Raw genomic sequence first — 19,453 nt, 5'->3', positions numbered from 1 at the left:
TGGGTACCTTTTGGGAACAAGAATTTCCATTACAGAGCGGGGGATTTGTGGGAGGGTGGCTTCACTACTTTGTATTCCTTTGTCTGAAATTAGGTAGGTCAAGTGCACGGGGGACTCATGGGTGTGATTCAGAGAGCCATGGTGAAGGCCTGCCCCCACGTCTGGTTTGAACGTTCTGAAGTTAAAGATCGCCACCTGGTGGCTAAAAGGTAAATCACTAAAATATTATTGCATTACTGCTCTGTTTTACCAACTATAATATGCTTTTTTGAGAAGTAGTTACCTTTCACCAAGTTGCTGAATTATACACTGAGCCTATACTGCTTTCATAATAAAACATTTTTTTTAAAACGGACTATTAAAAGTTTAGAAGTCCTGTTATTTACCAATAAAGTTCTGCAACTTTTTTTATTAACACGTCAACTCTTATGCAGTTTCTGAGTTCAAAGTGAGTTTGTTACCATAAATGAAAGCAATCTGTGGCAATGGAACAAGTACTGCTCTTTTTTAAAAAATATTTATTTATTCCCTTTTGTTGCTCTTGTTTTATTGTTGTAGTTATTATTGATGTTGTCATTGTTGGATAGGACAGAGAGAAATGGAGAGAGGAAGGAAAGACAGAGAGGGGGAGAGACACCTGCAGACCTGCTTCACTGCCTGTGAAGTGACTCCCCTGCAGGTGGGGAACCGGGGGCTTGAACTGGGATACTTACGCCAGCCCTTGCGCTTTGCGCCATATGCACTTAACCTGCTGCGCTACCATCCAGCTCCCAGTACCGCTCTTTTAAGTTTTTAAAAGAAGTACATACATGGAACTCTGGTGGTGGGAATTGTGTGGAGTTGAGCTCCTCGTATCCTGTGGTCATGTCAATATTTTTTTATTTTATAAATTTTTTTAAAAAGAAGGTAAATACATATGGAGCAAGATATTGTAGTAGCATGATTCATGGCTCAACTGGGATCATCTCCCTCAGAGACAAATGAGCCTGTCACTTCGCAGCATATCCTAAAGACAGTGTTTAATCAGGTGGGACAGTAGGTCCAGCCCAGCACCACTCTTAGGAATTTGTAGGCATTGTTTATTGAGGGTGCCATTTGCAAGGACTGCTGGCAGGTAGTCTAAGACCCAAGGCAATGTTCTCTGTGTACAAAATGATACTCAAATGAAGTAAATAAAAGTCATCTGTTTTTTCCCTCTCTTTATAAGTTACATTTTTTTTATTATCTTTATTTATTGGGTAGAGACAGCCAGGAATTGAGAGGGAGGGAAAGGGCTGATAGAGAGGGAGAGAGACAGAAAGACTCCTGCAGCCCTGCTTCACCACTCGTGAAGCTTTCCTCTTGCGGGTGGGGACTGGGGCCTTGAACTCAGGTCCTTGTGCACTGTAATGTGTGCGCTCACCCAGGTGCGCCACCACCCAGGCCCTGTACGTTACATTTTTATGATATTGAAATTCTTGGTGGCTAAAAGGCAGGGTCATGTTTGTTAACTTGCTTGTGTTGCCTAAGAGTGTCACAGCTATAGAAATGATTTATAAGTGTGTTTTGATGATGATAGAACTAAGGCTGCTAACCCTTCACTGTGTCTTCCTTTTCGAAAGACTGACAGAGCATGTGCAGGATAAAAGCAAACTACCAATCCTCATCTTCCCAGAAGGTAAGAAGGGATTGATGACCATGGAGACATTTCTTTGTGGGTAGACCATTTAGCATCTAACTCTGAGGTTGCCTTGGAACCAAGTCTCTGTTGGGGTTACCTTTTTTTTTTTCCCCATTTGATAGGACAGAGAGAAATTGAGAGACGAGGGGGAGATAAGAGAGAGGGAGAGAAAGATACCTGAAGACCTGCTTCACCACTCATGAAGCATTATGCCTGCAGGTGGGGAGCAGGGCCTTGAACCCTGGTCCTTGCACTTACTGTCTATAGTACTATGTACGCTTAACAGGGTATGCTACCACTCAGCTCCTGGAACTGTTTTTACTGAATAGTGTTAGGCTTCCTTTAAAGGGAGTAAAATCTTGGGAAATTCAGAATTTGGACCAAGAATGCTATAATGATATATATATTTTTTCTGCTGCAAGAATCCATTCTGTGGGGGCTGGGTGGTGGCATACTCAGTTGAGCACACACATTATCCCTGCTCCCCGCCTGGAGAAGGGATGCTTCACGAGTAGTAAAGATCTATAGATAATCTACCTTTCTCTCTCCCTGTCTCTTATCTCTCTCTCTCTCTCTCTCCCCCTCCCCCTCAGTTTCTCTCTGTCCCATCAATTAAAATAGAAAGGCAAAAACAAAACAAAAAGCCAGTAGTGGTAGTGCTGGCACCAAGCCCTAGTGATAAATGCCTGTGGGAAAAAAGTAAGAAAAAGAAAGAAAGATCCTTCTATAATGCCAGCATGATTGAAATTTCAGTTTCCTATAGAAATTGGGGACCTCATAAATTTAGTTTCATGTGTGTATGCATTTAATTTTTTTTTCTGACTGAGACACAGCACAAAAAAAAGGAACAGTCTTGTTCTCTTGCGTGGCTGTGGGGCTCACGTCTGTCACTTCATGCATGTCAGGCAGGTGTACTGCCAGTGAGGAACCTCTCTAGCCCTCAGACTGGCATTATCAGCCCAGAGGGCCTGTAGCAAGAGAATAGAGAGCAAGAAGGCATTTTGCTCATCTTTTTTTTTTTTTTTTACATGTTTCTTAATAAACTAGAGTTGGTGGTAGGCTTTTCCTGTTTAAAGAGCTATCAGGAGAATTTTTACTACATGTGGTGCCTGAACTTCTAATCTCTGGGAATAAAGGACTGAAAGAAATAGCACTTTACTCTCTCCTGAATTTTAGGAACCTGCATCAATAACACGTCGGTGATGATGTTCAAAAAGGGAAGTTTTGAAATTGGAGCCACGGTTTATCCTGTTGCCATCAAGGTACAATACCTGCCAAAGACACATGTTGTTTTATTGTAGCAGCCAGAGGAGGTAGAGGGAGCCACTGGTGTCAGCAGTCAGTAGGTCGATCTTCTCCAGCAGAGCATCTTGAGATAAGGCTGGTGTGGGGGGAGAGAGAGGACATGAAGTTGTCATTAGCTCATCAGAATGGACAGCCACTCACACCTAGCCACTGCCGCTGCCACTACATTCAAGAAACGATAGAACTTTCTAAGTATATCTCTTCCACTTACTATCTCTGTCTTCATAAATATACCTGGAATGCAGGGACTGGAGTAGGGGGTGGCGGGAAAGGACAGTGGAAGAGTTGCAGGTGTTATGGGGCTTCCAGGTCTAGTGGAGAGGTGAGTTGGAGGGGTGCACGTGTATGCTTAGCACTGAAGGAAGAAACTGCTGCCCTGCTTTGGATTGTGGTATCTTAGCTATGAAGAACAGCTGATAGTGAAATGGCCCTTGAGAGCACATCTAGTCAGTCACCCACTTTTTAAGGAACTTGTACCTTTAATCTGGAAGCTCATCTAGAGAGCTCTAAAGTAAATAGTTTCTCTTAGTTAAAAACAAACACATGGGGTCCAGGGTGGTAGCATACTGGGTTAAGCACACATAGTACGAAATGCAAGGACCTGCACAAGGCTCCCGGTTCGAGCCTCCAGCTCCCCACCTGCAGGGGGTTGCTTTACAGGCGGTGAAGCAGGTCTGCAGGTATCTGTCTTTCTCTCTATCTTCCCTCCCCTCACCTCTCAACTTCTCTCTGTCTTAACCAAAATTTGTAATGCAGTGGATTTGTAATGCAGGCACCCTGCAATAACCCTGGAGACAAAAAACAAAAAAAACCACAGCACACACACACATTGTCTTTTTCCCCTTCTTCTTATTGCCACCATGGTTGTCTTCAGCGCTATATATCCACTGTTCCTGGTGGCTAATTTTTCCTTTTTTTTTTTTTTTTTCTTCTTCTTGGTAGGGGAGATAGGGAGGGAGGGAGAGAAGGAAAGAGGGGAGAGAAAGAGAGAGAGAGAGAAAGAAACCTGCATTAAAGCTTCACTGTTTATGAAAGTTGTCTCCCTGCAGGCAGGGACTGGGGACTTGAACCCAGATCATTGTGTATGGTAATGTGTGCTCAGTCAAATCCCAACCCCCCCCCCCAGTTTCCCTTTTTATGTTTTCTCTTCCCCTTCACACCTGTCCAATTTTATGGACAGAAAAGAGGTGTATATTATTATTTCAAAAAAATTCTTTCTCACATTATCACTTCTTTAAAAAACAGACTTGTTAATATGTTTACAGTATTTTGGTTGAAATCGTAGATCAGGGTAAACAGTGAGTAAGTTTGAGCCACAATTGCGCATACATTTTACTCTCCGAGATGCCTTTGTCTGAAGTTGTGTAATGCAGCATTCCTGTTGGCTAAGCAAACACTGAGCAGCCATGGATGGCAAATGAACAGAGTCTGCAGGCTAGATCTGTGGGGCAAGGCTATTCAGGAGATTTGCTGAGGATCCTGTGTCTGAGTATAGCAATAAACAAAAGTCACAGGGACCAGGTGATGGTGCACCAGGTAATATGTACAGATTATAGTGTGTGAGGGCCGAGGTTCAAGCCTCCTATCCCTACTTGTAGAGGAGACGCTTCACAAGTGGTAAAGTAATGCTGCAGGTGTCTCTCTCCTCTGTCTTCCCCCTTCCCTCTCAATTTCTGTCTCTACCCAAAATAAATACTAGAAAGAGAGAGTCATAGCACTGGCTGCTGTGTTTTAGAGACAGAGAATATAGTTGTGTCATAGATGTGCTGTTCTGCACTGTAATGTATTAATGTGTAGCTTTACCATATGTTTATTAGCTAAAACGCTTCTAAACTGAAGCGCTGTAGCTTCCTTTAATACGGTGGAGACCAGGCTCAAATCTGAAACTATTTGACATACTTTTTGTGAAGCTTTCATTGGTAGTCGAACTTGAATAGCCTAAGAAGTATTAAAGCTCATGTTCCATTTCCACCAAAATCAAATCATTATTTGATTTTGAGGAATTTATTGCTTTTTGAGCTGTCCCCCCCCTTTTTTTTTTTTACCAGAGCACTTGCTCAACTCTGGCTTGGTGGGGGAGGGGAGGGGAAAATTGAACCTGGGACCTTATAGCCTTAGACTCGAGTGTCTGTTTGCATAACCATGATGCTGTCTACCCCCCCCATTCCCTTACTTTTTATACACCAGTGTCTTCAGAAAGAATAGAGAACCAGCCCTCAGGCTCTTACATACAACAGCAAAATTACTATCTGTGCTGTGCTTTATACAACAACATTTTGTTCTACTCTTCTAGTGCAGCTTCTGTTTGAAACTCACTTTTCCTTAGGGCCCAGGCAGTGGTGCACCCCTGCCGGACTAGCTTCGTGGGCGGGAGAGAGAGACGACCAGGGACTCATGGCTGAGTGGTACGCAGTTCAGTCTTTATTCATGTGGAACGCAGCGCAATCTAAGCTATCTCTAATCACAATCCTGTTCTTATATATCCTGAGGTGGAAGAGTCAGGTCCGAAGAGGATGTACGTAGGATAGGGGGTGGGGAGAAGAAAAAGTGTGCAAAACAGTGAGGATTAAACCAATGCCCTGGAGGCAGGGCGGTGCTTAGTTAACAGTGGTTATGTAAATAGAATACAGTGTTAAGCAGGGAGGATTAAACCAATGAAACAGAAGGGGTCTTAGAAGCAGAATTTAGAAGCAGACCAACACACCCTGTCAGAATGCACACATTACCTTGTATCAAGACTGAGGTTCAAGCCTCCTTGCTTGCAGTTTCAAAGTGGTGGAGCAATGCTCTAGGTGTCTCTTCCTCTCCCACACTTCCTTTCTGTCCCTTTCTGTGTGTCTCTTAAAAAGGAATAGAAAAGGGGGTATGGCCACCAGGAGCAGTGAAGTCATTGTGTAAGCATTAAGTTATGACCCTGGTGGCAAATATATATATATATCCCCCTTTGTGTATGTGTCAAATGTGAGCATATCACTTCTACAGTGAAATCTGAATTTCTTCATTTTTGTAGTTAGGTCTATAAAGAGGCATAAGCTGTCTAATTTTTGTTCTGAAAAATGATAAAATTTGAGGTTTGAAAGACGTAAGATAGTATATGGACCATAGAGTTCAAATCCAGCCTCTCATTGCTCAAGTGCTAAAGTTGTTGCTGTAGTTTTTCTTCTGCTGTGCCCTCTCAGGCTCTTCCAAGGAAAAGGCACTCTCCAACATGGGTGGCAGCTTGTTGCTGTGGTGTGACTACTCATTTTCATTTTATTTACTACTCATTTTCATTTTATTTATTTATTATTGGATAGAGACAGAAGTTGAGGGGGGGAGTCGGGCTGTAGCGCAGCGGGTTAAGCGCAGGTGGCGCAAAGCACAAGGACCGGCATAAGGATCCCGGTTCGAACCCCGGCTCCCCACCTGCAGGGGAGTCGCTTCACAGGCGGTGAAGCAGGTCTGCAGGTGTCTTATCTTTCTCTCCTCCTCTCTGTCTTCCCCTCCTCTCTCCATTTCTCTCAGTCCTATCCAACAACGACAACAACAATAATAACTACAACAATAAAACAACAAGGGCAACAAAAGGGAATAAATAAATATTAAAAGAAAAAAAAAAGAAGTTTGAGAGGGGAGTGAGATAGCATAGAGATGGAGAGAGACACCTGCAGCCCTGCTTCACCATTCATGAAGATTTCCCCCTGCAGGTAGGGACCAGGTCCTTGAACCTAGGTCCTTGTCCACTGTAATGTGTGCACTTAACCAGTTGCATCAGCACCTGGCCCCCATCTAGATTATTTATTCTAGCACCTATTCCCCATGTACCAAACAGAAGCCTTTTTTTAATACTTACTTATTTATTCATTCCCTTTTTGTTGCCCTTATTGTTTTATTGTAGTTATTATTGTTGTTACTGATATCATCATTGTTGGGTAGGACAGAGAGATGGAGAGAGGAGGGGAAGACAGAGTGGGAGAGAAAGATAGACCCCTGCAGACCTGCTTCACTGCTTGTGAAGCGACTCCCCTACAGGTGGGGAGCCAGGGGCTCGAACCAGAATCCTTTTGCCGGTCCTTGTGCTTTGCACCACCTGCCCTACCGCCCGACTCCCTCAAACATAGAGATCTTATCTGTTCTCAGCAAACATCTATCCAGTGGTCAACACTGATAAAACTTCCACTGAAACAGATGTTCAGATTTTCACCACTATAGCTTAAGCATCTAATTGATTTCACCTTGGTTTAGGGCGCTAGAAATGTCAAAAAGTTGGTAATCATGTAAGCTTGTTTCAGAGATGTGTATGTGTAAGTGGGTGGCATGTCGGAGCTAAGCTTTGTGGCAGGGAAGGGGAAGCAGGTTTGGTGAAATGTTGAGACTTGTTGAACCAGGGAATCAGCACATTGAGAGAGGTGTATCATCCTGCCTGCTCTCTTTGGCTTTAGAACGTGCTTGAAAACTTATACGCCTGAGTGAATAAGGTGTAAAACTAACCAGAGGCGGTTTGTTTGAGTAAGAGTGCTAGGAGTTCTTTATAACCATCTAGAACCCGATTCTGGATGAGTTTGGGGGAGGGTCAGCTTTGCCAGAGGTCAGCACTTCTGGGAGTTGAATTACCACCAAGGTGTGTGTGCAGGTGCTGGGGGTACCTTTTAATCTGCCACAGCCCCACGGGTGCCTCTGAGCAGTTGCTGCGGCCCCTTTGAGCTGCTACAACAAATAGTTCCATTCATTCTGGCTCTCCGTTGGTTTTCAGTATGATCCTCAGTTCGGTGATGCCTTCTGGAACAGCAGCAAATACGGCATGGTGACGTACTTGCTGAGGATGATGACCAGCTGGGCCATTGTTTGCAGTGTTTGGTACCTGCCTCCCATGACCAGAGAGGTAGGTAGCCTCAGCAGTGCAGGCTCTTTATGTGCAGGGGTCTGGCTGTGAATCTGGGCTGAATGGTCTCGTTCCTTTTTTTTTTTAACCGAAGCACTTATCAGCTCTGGCTTATGGTGGTATGGGGGTTGCACATAGGACTTCAGAGCCTCAAGCAAGAGAGTCTCTTTACATAACCATTATGCTATCTCCCCCTGCCCTCCGTTCCTTCTTTCTTACAGGCTGATGAAGATGCTGTCCAGTTTGCAAATAGGGTGAAATCCGCCATTGCCAGGCAGGGAGGACTTGTAGACCTGCTATGGTAAGTGAGAGCTGGATCTTTCTCAGCTGAGTCCTACAGGAATGAGTTGATGAAAACCAGTGCCGAGACCATTGACTGCCATGGACACAGTCCCCCGCTCCCTGGTCAGGAGAATTAAACCTACCAGCCCTGGGATTGAGTTTCAGCCTGCAAGTGCCCTTTGCTGCCTTACACAAGGTGATACTAGAGCGTGAGATAATTACGCTTTATGGAGAGGGAGCTGGGTAGGGATGAATGTGGCCCTGGGAAACTGCCCGCCTCCTAAAGGATCCTCAGGCATAAGTACGGGCAGCACCTCTGGGTGGCACTTGACTCAAGTGGGCATTGTAGGAGAAGAAAGCCTAGAAAAATAAAATGTTAAACCCACCTGTGGGTTCTCAGGTAAGGGTCTGGTTCTCAGCCTAGCCTTTAAAAAATGTGTATGTGTATTGAGCGCTTACCCGGTACCGCTCATGCTTGGTGAGAATTACATTTCCTCCTCACAGTAACTCCAAGGAACAAAGGGATGCTGCTCCCATTTCACAAGTGAAAAGCTGAAACCCCCCCAAAGGACTTTAGGAGGAGGGATGGGGGATGTAAGGCCATGGAGAAAGTGATGGGTAGTGGCTCATGATGGCGGGGAAGGGCCTAAGCTGGGGGGTTTCGCAGACACCTATCATGGGCATATGAGATATTGTACCCACGTGCCAACAACTGTACTGTAATCCGTTAAGCCCCTAATAAAATAAAATAAAACAATTGTTAGCATTTTTCTCTAGGAAACATAAGAAAAGTTAGTCTCAAAAAAAAGAAAGAAAGAAAGAAAGTGAAACCCTTAGAGTTTCAGTGATTGTAAGCACTGAAGCCAGATTTTCAGCTCAGGTCTGACAGGCAGCCAGAGCTGGGTTTGTCAACCACTCTTCCATGTTCCCTGGCGCTGAGACAGGTCAGCACAAGGGAGTTGCCTTTAAAAGGACGTTCCTCCTGTGCTTTTTTTTTTTCCTAAGATTTTTAAAAATATTTATTCTCTTTTGTTGCCCTTATTTTATTGTTGTAATTATTATTGATGTCATCATTGTTGGATAGGACAGAGAGAAATGGAGAGAGATGGGGAAGACAGAGATGGGGAGAGAAAGATAAGACACCTGCTTCACCGCCTGTGAAGCGACTCCCCTGCAGGTGGGGAGCCAGTGGCTCCAACCAGGATCCTTACACCTGTCCTTGTGCTTTGCACCACCTGCGCTTAACCTGCTGAGCTACTGCCTGACTCCCCCTTCTGTGTTTTTAAGAGTGTGGCAGGCGTCTCCAGGGATGAGGGCTTCACTGGAGTTTTTTTTTCACCATCCGTACCTCCTTAACTGAAAAGGTGTAACTGAAAGACGGCCTTTCACTAATCACTGATAAGTCCAGTTTAAGAGGGTTTGTTAGGGGGAAGTCAAAGGGAGGTGCTGAGTGTCAGGCCAGCACTCTGAAAGTCATTTTGATTCCTTTCCATTACCACCCTTTGAATATGGAGAATTAAGACCTTTTTTTTTTTTTTTTTTTATAGAGACAGGCCATGAGAGAGAAAGAAATGAAAGATCCCACAGCATGAAGCCTGGGAAAGTGAGAGCTGGGCAAGTAAGAACTTGCATTTCTGCTTATACTCATTATTCACATGAATTTGGAGAATCCCTAAGTCTGAGTTTTGCAGATTTTTTTTGTTTTTACAATAGTTATCCCAATATTTTTTTAAATTTAGTTATTTTGGATAGAGATAGAAGCTGAGAGGGGAGGAGAAGGTGGGGGATGGTGGGGAGAGAGACCTGCAGCACTGTTTTACCACTTATGAAGCTACCTCTCTGCAGGTAAGAGACTGGGGGCTTGGACACAGGTTCTTGTGCACTGCCATGTCTGTACTTGATCAGGCGTGCCACCACCCAGCTCCTCAATAGTTACTTAAAATTTTTTTTTTTAATATTTATTTATTCCCTTTTGTTGCCCTTGTTTTGTTGTTGTAGTTATTATTATTGTCATTGTTGGATAGGACAGAGAGAAATGGAGAGAGGAGGGGAAGACAGAGAGGGGGAGAGAAAGATAGACACCTGCAGACCTGCTTCACTGCCTATGAAGTGACTTCCCTGCAGGTAGGGAGCTGGGATCCTCAATATTTATTTTTTAAATATTTAAAAAAAATATTTATTCCCTTTTGTTGCCCTTGTTTTGTTGTTGTAGTTATTATTGTTGTTGTTGGATAGGACAGAGAGAAATGGAGAGAGGAGGGGGCAAGACAGAGAGGGGTAGAGAAAGATAGACACCTGCAGACCTGCTTCACTGCCTGTGAAGCGACTTCCCTGCAGGTGGGGAGCCGGGATCCTCGCCAGTCCTCATGCTTTACCTCACCTGCGCTTAACCTGCTGTGCTACTGCCCATCTGTGCTGGGCTAGCGTGGGAGTGCCTCTTCCCGGGCGCGTACTCTGGGTTGGAGACAAAGCAACCCTGAAGCCAGCCTGGGCTGCTACTCACTCAGCCATGAGAGAGAGAGAGAGAGGGAGAAGGAGAGGGAGAGAGAAAGATGACCCAGGAACCAAGCTTATGGTGGTGAGGCAGTTCGATTCTTTATTGATCAGAGAGAGAGCCAAGGCTTTTTAAAAGGCAGACCCCAAAGTGGCAAGTCGGAAACAGAAATGTCTTGACATGGTTTGGAAAGGGGCTGAGAAAAGTAGGAACTTCCTTAGCAACTCTTGTGGGTTTTAATTGGTAGGATTAATAATACCCTGGAGGCAGGGAGGGTCTTGAGGGTAGACAGAAGATAGATCAAAGGAATGGAATGGGTGGGGATCTTTCAGGCAAAACAATGATTATGTAGGTAGACCATTGTATCAGGAATGCAGGGCGGAGCAGGGGGAGCTGGCTTAATGTTTTAAGGAATGCGGGGCTCCTGGAGGCAGAAAAATGCAGGACGCTTTGTGAGGCAGGGAGTCTGATAAGACAGGGCAAACCTTTGGAGTTACTCCTGTCCCTTCTTGCTCAACCTCTTGGTAGAGAGAGAGACTGACAGGATAGATGCACTCCTCAGGTCAAGCCCTGCCAGGCTCTACCACATCCTCACAATTTCCTGACACGACTCCCATAAATGTTTTATTTTAATGATAGTCAGAGGGAAGAAAAACCAGAGTACTGCTCAGCTCTGGCTTATGGTGGTGCTGGGGATTGAACCTGGGATCTCAGAACCTCAGGCATGAGAGTCTTTTGCATAACAGTTATGTTCTCTGCCCAGCCCAACTCTGTATTTCTTAAAGTGTGGCTTACCTTCCTTACATAATGCCACTATTATTTTTTATAAGGTAAAAAGGAATGTTAAGAGTAAAAGAGAATTTTAAACTCTGGTATAAGATTTAGAGATTACAAAGGACCTTGAATACAAGTTGTGCATTCTGACCCCAGGACAAGAGTGAGCTTTATGGTAGAAAGATGGGGAAGCCAGGAGTTCAGGGCCATTCTCTGAAGTCATCCTACAGACAGTGTGGGGAATGCCCTTGTTTCTGGTAGGTTTTGGGTCCCTGCAATGTACCTGCCTATGCAGAGACCGATGGGGGAAGTCGTCTTTACTCTTACATCCAGCCATTTTCTCCTCAGGGATGGTGGCCTAAAGAGGGAGAAGGTGAAGGACACATTCAAAGAGGAACAGCAAAAGCTATACAGCAAGATGATTGTCGGGAACCATGAAGACAGGAGCCGCTCCTGAGTCTGCACCTTATGCTGGCGGGAGCCACACAGGCCCAAATCCTAACCTGAGAGCCAGCTGGAGTTGGCACCACTACCCCCCACCCCCCCCACCCACCCCCCCACGCACCTGCTACATCCTTTCCAGACTCCAGGGCTCTCTGGGCTGCTCAGGATCCAGGACTCCAGCTCCTTCAGAGCCGCCCCAGGACCGCTGGGCTTGCAGTCTGAAGTGAGCGCCGCTGGGTATCACTGCCCAGGACAAGAGGCCTTCTTGTTTTTCTTACAATAAGACCATTGGAGGATCGCCATTAAAGTCAACTCTGCTTGCACACATGTGGGCTACTGGTTTGGGAAGAACTGGCCCCATTCCTGTTTTCAGACATTTGGCTGTTAAGTCTGTTGAGGAGGCCCACATGCTAGGGGCGTGGCTGAGGTGAGGAGAGGCTTGGCCGGCAGGGCAGGGTGACTTGCTTCAGCCTAAATGCCATGCCCCCTTCCTCCCCAGCCTCAGAACTCTGAAGAAACGTTTTGGAAAAACAAAAACTAGCATTGGGGGGGGGGGGGAGGAGGTGCTTCAACAGAATGAAGTTGTGAATCCCTGAGCCGCTGCCCCCAAGGGGATGGGAAGAGTGAGTTCACCACCAACTGTGTGGTAGGACCCAAGAGTCCTTTTGCATTCAAACTCCAGTGCTAACACTGAACTCCCATGTGACTTGCTCCTTGTTAACATGTGCCTCAGTTTCCCCATCTGTAACCTGGGTGGGGGAAGGGGGAAGGGTGGTAATACCTACCTCACAGGGTTGTTGTGGGGATTAAAGTGCTACTATAAGTGAAGGACAAGTAAAGATCAGTATTCTCAGTACACGTCTGTGAAGTCAGCATGGCAAGGTCCGAGTTCAGAGCTGCTCCACAGGGCTTTAGCTTTTTTGTGAGTAAATAAAATTGTCTCTGATGGTGAATGAATTGAGGGATTTTTTTCCCTTCACTCTCTCTTAGATATAGCCCTTAGCAATTCGACTTGTTATTCGACTTTCATTTTAGCGACGCTACAGTTCTCTGACTTGAACATAACCCCAGGGACTAGAGGGGACCCACTGGACTTCTAGACTAAGACGGCGAGTTTTTCCGACATAGGTGAACAGCTCACGCCAGGTGTTTAACATACCTCTGGTTAGTTTAGGATTTCCAATACAAACCACGTGTGGATTAGAAGTGGCGGTGGAGCACTCTTTATTGAGATGGGGGAATAGAAAGCACAGGACCACGGGAGGAATGGAGGAAGGCAGGTGGGGCAGGAGCAGGCTCTGGCACCTTCCATGCAGGTGGGGATTTGGGAAGGTGGGTATTGGGCGCACTGTGGGCGTCAGCTTTGGGCTTTTCCTGCGTAAGGAAACTAAAGGCTCCGTGGGCCACCTGCACTGGAGGCAGACCTGCCCCTGGCAGTTCTAGCCTCGGGTTCTTCAGAAGAGACTTGCCTAGCCCCCACCAATTATCCATCCACCCATGCCACCTGTCTCTTTCCTTGTTCCAGGGTAGCACAGTCACAACGCCTGCAGGGACTTATACCAGCCCTGTTGAGTATCACCTGTCTGAAGGTGACCTGGCCTGTGCTTTGGGAGTGTGGAAGTGAGCCCCTGCTCCTGCCTTTGTGCTGCTGCCACCTTGTCTTTGCTTACCCTTACTGTGACATTCCCAACTGTCCTGTATCCACCCTCAAGAGCCCTCCCCACCCTATGTCCTCCTCGCTCTGTTGCTAGTGAACAATTCTTATTCAAACACTGTTACGTCTAGAACAATTTCTTATTAACTATTTTTGCAAAATGAGGAAGCAGTGGGTCTCAGCCTTTGTATGTTTAACATTTCTTAAAACCTACTTGGAATGATCTTTAAAGGTTGATCTTGGAGAATTGTTTTTCTGTTCAGTATGTTTATTTCGTGACTTTTTTCTTAAATTGCCTCCAGGGTTATCACTGAGGCTTGTTGTCAGCACTACAAATCCACCACTCCTAGCAACCATTTTTTTAAATTTCTATTTTATTCGATAGGACAGAGAGAAATTAAGAGGGGAGGGGGGAATGAGAGAGAAAGACACTTGCAGACCTGCTTCACCACTCATGAAAGGTCCCCCTACAAGTGGGGACGGGGGCTTGAACCCAGGTGCATCACCACCTGGCCCCTTTTTGTATCTCCCTAAATCCCTCCCTCCCTTCTTTCCTTCCTTCTGTCTTTTCTTTTTCTACCCATAGAGAATGAAACTAGGGTCTCAAATGTGCAATACCACTGCTAAGTGGCCCCCTAAAGCCAATCTTCAAATTATTTTAGAGAGTGAAGGACAGAGTAGAGGGATAGAGATGCCATAGCATTGTTTCACTATCCATGGAGTTCCCTTGGAGCTGTCATCTTGCTAGGGCTTGAACTCAGGGCTTCATATATAGTAAGGCATTTGACCTAACCAGTGAGCTATCGCCTGACACCCCCCACACACACACACACACACCTACCCTGTTCCCCATTCATAGGCTGACTTTCCATTTTATTTCAGATAGGGAGAGATATCATAACATCACTCTATCATCTGTGGAGCTTCCCCCATGTGGGGCCAGAGTTCAAATCTGGGGTCTTGTGCATAGTGAGGTGTGTGCTCTACCAATGAACTGTCTCTGGCCCCATTAATGATTTGTTTCTAGTTCTCACATTCTTTTCAGCAGAACTGTCTATGGCTGATAACAGTATTACAAGAACCTGTTTTAGTGTCAACGTCTGTATCAAAGCGATGGTTAAGAAAAGGATTTTCTGTTACCAGGTGAGAAAGACTGAATTAGAACCCTGAAATAGTATCTCTGGAGTTTTTATTCAGTGCTTGTTACAGACATGCAGATTTACCAGGCTGCCTCATCTTTTAATTGGAGGCCCTTTAGATTCCAAGTTACCCATCAGAGAGCTTATTCTGGGTTAGCTAAGTTGACCTGTTTGGTGAAACCGTACAGTAGTTGGGAATCAGGACCAGGGCATATGTAAAGCAATACAAGTGCAAAATATAGCTACCCCTGCGGTGCCAGCTGCAATGGAGAGGAGAAGAAAACTGATGGGCATTAACTAGTGAGGTGAGCACCGGCCAGCTTCTGATGCCATCCCCAACCTGCCTGTCACAACCTTTGGACAGCAGAACCCTTTCTGTGCTGAGCACTAACTCACTTGTCTTGTATGCGTCTCCTGGACCTATAAAGCCTGCCATCACCTTCCTGGAGTTGAGTCAAAACTCAGTGGCAATAATATTAGAGCATAATATTTCTCATCATGCCCTAGTGTGAGGCAGTTCACTGTGTTGGGGGTCCCATTCACCTGCTGTGTGTCTTGGATGGCCAGACTCAATTTCCCCAGTTGCCCCATCTGTCTGGATTGGGAGGGCAGCTGCATGCACACTGACTCTTGGACAGGTTAAGAGACGACCATCCTGCCATCTATCTTCCATTGCTCTAACACCCACACTCCCCCCCCCTCCCCAGTCAATATGTCTCTCTCCGATGGGAAAGTTAATAAATTTTGCTCTAGATTAAAAGTATTGATCATTTCATTTGTAAACGATAAATAAAAAGGGGGAACTTTTCATTGCACCAGGGGTAGCGTCTGGTGTATTTTGCTGGAGAAATTGCGCAGGCTGTGTGTGTGTGTGGGGAGGTTTGGGTGGGCTTCTCATATGCATTCTGGCTGGCCAGCTGCATTGATTTCCTATTAGTCTCCCAGCACCACCCAGTAACACATCATTTCAGTACCTGCTATTAATGGTCTTTTGATAAATAATCACTTGTAAGTCAATAAATTTTTATTAAACAGTGTGGCTCTTTGATTTATTAAAATCCGACCATGTTTGTCTGGGAGAAAAGGGATGCTGAATTGAAGTGGAGGTTTTCATACATCTTCCTGACGCCTGAGCAGTCACCACACACTCCAGAGAAAAACAATTGCATTTTAACAGAAACAAAACCGCCGAGTTTGGAACTTGGGCCCCGGGAAACTTTATCTCAGTCAGCCTGAGGTTTACTCTACAGGGAGTAGCTGCAGGCCTGCTGGCAGGTGCTGTTTGGAGAACTTTTGTGGTGAGGTACTGGAGCCTGACCCCCTGCAGCAGACGGCATTCTGGGTAGCACCACACCCTTCCTCTCCTGCACCATAGACGGGCCCAACGGCCAGTCCTCTGCTTACTGACAGACCACAAGGGAAGGGGACACCCTTAGTCTAGAGAACAGTTGGGGACTACGTTCATCTTTAGGTTTCCTGGCCAGGTCACTAAAATCATCTGGTGGCAGGAAATGCCAATAGGTTACTTTTATATTAATGGATATTTTTTCTTTTACCAGAGCATTGCTCAGCTCTGGCTTATGGTGGTGCAGGAACTGAACCTGAGATTTTGGAGCCTCAGGCACAAGAGTGCATAACCACTATGCTATCTAACCCCACCTTGACTGGATTCTTTTTAATCTGGGCAACCTCAGGCCTCATGCATGGGCAATAGGATCACTCCGAGGTTCTATTTCATTCAGTAAAAGTCAGGGGAAGAGAGGGCAAGACACTGCAGCACAGGAGTTTCTATCAGTCTCTAGCACCTCCCATGTGGTGTCAGGGGTCAAACCTGAGTTTTACATGGCAAGCAAGGCATGTATCATACCTGGCATGCTAGTTGTCTGACCTCTGAATCCTATTTTAAATTAGGTCAGTAGCTGAAGACAGTATCTTTGTGAAATGTTCAACATAAATTTTGCTGCAAGGGGTTGGCCACCTCTTCACTGAGACTAGCATTTCCTGAAATGAACAGATACAAAGTAGCCTACCCACTAGTTCCTTCCTCCATGCTCCTTTTCTGTCCTAGTCTGGAGGGTGAAGGCTGCTTCACTGCGGACCTTGAAGGTGAACAGGAAACTCGAAAATGAAAAACAAGCCTGTGGAGTCCTGCCAAACAGGTGAGTGTGGATGGGGTTCTCAGGAGAAGTTGTTGGTCAGGAGACTTCAGTCCTATATATCAAAGGCTTGAACCCCTCACCCCCATGCCCAGGGCTATGCAGTGCTGGGGACAGGATGAGCTGGAGAAGAATCACTTTTAAGGTTTCTTGTACTCCATGGATTGACTTGCAGTGATTTTGAATCAAATATATACAACTTTGGAAAGGAGTGATTTGCTTTCACTACAACCTCTGGGCATGATGGGAATAAGATTGGCACACAGAGAGAAAAGCATTTGGTTCCAGAGGTGTTTGCGCCTCCTAGAGGTACAAACAAGTAATAGGAGGTTGGGGGTGAGAGGAGAATGTGGAAGAGTTGGAAAGTCACTCCTTGGGAATGAGGGTGGAGGACTGAGGCTTCCAGAAAGGAGGCTCTGCTAATCCCTGAGAGCAATAATAGCACACACACCACACACACACACACACACACCCGCACCCCGCTCCACCCCAGGCTCCATGGCTCCCCAGATACATCTGAACTTTCCACCTGTGGTAGCTCTGACTGGGAATGGGATCAGGAGAAGGTTACTTGCAGCCTTCTAAGGTCATGTTCCCCCTCCCCCTTCTGCCTCGTCCTTCTCTTACTTTATTTTGCCACAAGGGTTATCATTGGGTTCAATGCCTACATAGCAAAACTTCCTAGCATTTCCTTTCTCCTTTCTTATTCCTTCCTTCCTTCCTTCCTTCCTTCCTTCCTTCCTTCCTTCCTCCCTCCCTCCCTCCCTCCCTTCCTTCCTTCTTTCTTTTTCTTTCATCTTTCCACCTCTCTCTGTCTCTACTCCTCCCTCCTCTCCTCGTTCTTTCATTTGACAGAGAGATAGAGAGAGGGAAGAGAGACAGAGACACTTGCAGCCCTGCTTCACCACTCATGAAACTTGGGCCCCTGCGGGGGGATCCCAGGTCCTTAAGCATGGTAAGGCATGTGCGCTACCAAGTGCTCCACCACCCAGCCCAGGTCACGATCTTCTCAGGTACTTTCTCCTCCCAGCCCCTAGCGCCCTGGCCTGTTTTGGGGTGTGGACAGACTCTGGGCCACCCCAGTAGGGTGAGTAGGGGAGGTGGCCAGCCTCGGAGTCCCTGGCTCCCCCGTGCTGCAGCAGGCTGGGAAAGGGCTCCTGCGCTCAGATTGATCCACCAGCTGTGATTTGTCATCTCTCCCCGGCAGCCGCTGTTTTCTCCTGCTTCAGGAGGCCCCTTCGACACCTGCTTTATTTTTCTTCCTGCGCTGACGTGACGGGAGACAGGTGTTAAACTACTTAATCACTTTAAAATTGTTTTAATTTTCTGTTTTTTATTGATCGCTCCAGCACCAATTAATCAGCTCACTGGACCAGGCAGTTAGTACATTAAAAATTGTCAGGGAGGCTGTGCATCTTGCAAAATGTCTAAAAAGAAGGAAAAAATATTCCGCTGGCAAATTTCGTTTCTCTATGGCATGCAACTGTCCTCGGAACTCACACTTGGAGAGAGGACTGGGCTTGTGACCTGGAACATTCAGGGAAAACAAGGGATCCTGGCATCCCCAAAAGCATTGTAGAAGGAGGTGGCCTTTTTATCATGTGTACCCTTTCCTTCCACTTGGTTCTTGGCTTCTCAGTCCACTGGGTCTTCTTCCCCTGGGGAGGATGGGCCGTTTGGGGGGATGGGTGTGCTCACTCTGGACTGTGTGTCCTGCTCCCATGAGAGCAGACTTCATGGTGTATAGCTGTCTTTTCTCTGGCCACAGATTCCAAAGCCAGATTCCCTCCCTCTGGGACGCAAACACAGGACTCATCTTAATGGTGATGCTGATGCCACCTCTCTGGAGCAGAGGCCTGCTGAGCTCTATCCATTGGCAGGTGTCTGTGTGTCTCGATGCCTTGTCCCAGGCACTGCTGTGAGGAGCCTGAAGCCTTCCCATGGAATGTCCAGGATGACAGCTCTCCAAGTCCTCTCACTGCAAACCTTTGCCAACTGTTTTTTATCACCCCTCTTGAAAATCATATATTAGCCTCTGTATATTCTTTATTCTTATTCCCCCTCTTCTTTCTACTTGATTTGATAGGACAGAAAGAAATTGAGAGAGGAGGGAACATTGGGAGAGAGACACCTGCAGCCCTGCTTTACCACTCATGAAACTTTCCCCCTACAGGTGGGGGATGAGGGCTTGAACCCAAGTATTTACACACAGTAACATGTGCTTAATGGGATATGCCACTACCTGGCCATCCTGACTAGACTTTATTTTATTTATTTATTTATTTATTCCATTTTTGTTGCTCTTGTTTTATTGTTGTAGTTATTGTTGTTGATGATGTTGGATAGAACAGAGAGAAATGGAGAGAGGAGGGGAAGACAGAGGGGGGAGAGAAAGACACCAGCAGACCTGCTTCACCACCTATGAAGCAACTTCCCTGCAGGTGGGGAGCCGGGGACTCGAACCGGATCCTTACGCTGGTCCTTGTGCTTTGTGCCACTTGCGCTTAACCTGCTGCACTACTGCCCGACTCCCTGACTTTTTTTTTAAATGTTCTTTTAAAAATATTTTATTTATTATTGAATAGAGACAGAGATAAATTGAAAGGGGAGAGGGATATCGAGAGAGAGAGACATCTGTAGTCCTGCTTCACTGCTCATGTAGCTTTCCCCCTGCAGGTGAGGAC

General features: G+C 46.0%; 1 protein-coding gene across 4 annotated transcripts in view; it reads left to right on the top strand.

Annotated features, from left to right (window-relative positions):
• Window positions 1-12,773, top strand: part of GPAT4 (glycerol-3-phosphate acyltransferase 4) — a 48,513-nt gene extending 35,740 nt beyond the window's left edge. For 3 of the 4 annotated variants that reach the window (XM_060182012.1, XM_060182007.1, XM_007522765.3), the window contains 6 exons: window positions 94-209; window positions 1,602-1,657; window positions 2,837-2,922; window positions 7,698-7,826; window positions 8,048-8,127; window positions 11,725-12,773. In XM_060182012.1, the coding sequence (XP_060037995.1) occupies window positions 94-209; window positions 1,602-1,657; window positions 2,837-2,922; window positions 7,698-7,826; window positions 8,048-8,127; window positions 11,725-11,833 (576 nt within the window). In that variant the 3' untranslated portion in view covers window positions 11,834-12,773. Of the gene's footprint in view, window positions 1-93; window positions 210-1,601; window positions 1,658-2,836; window positions 2,923-7,697; window positions 7,827-8,047; window positions 8,128-11,532; window positions 11,634-11,724 lie in introns of all 4 variants that reach the window. The other variant, XM_060181999.1, reaches the window with a different exon arrangement.
• Window positions 12,774-19,453: the final 6,680 nt, after the last annotated feature.

Source organism: Erinaceus europaeus, chromosome 2 (assembly GCF_950295315.1).
Source record: "Erinaceus europaeus chromosome 2, mEriEur2.1, whole genome shotgun sequence".
Classification (NCBI taxonomy): Eukaryota; Metazoa; Chordata; class Mammalia; order Eulipotyphla; family Erinaceidae; genus Erinaceus; species Erinaceus europaeus.
The sequence above is the reverse complement of the archived record's forward strand: the minus strand, read 5'-3'. Positions and strand labels throughout refer to the sequence as shown.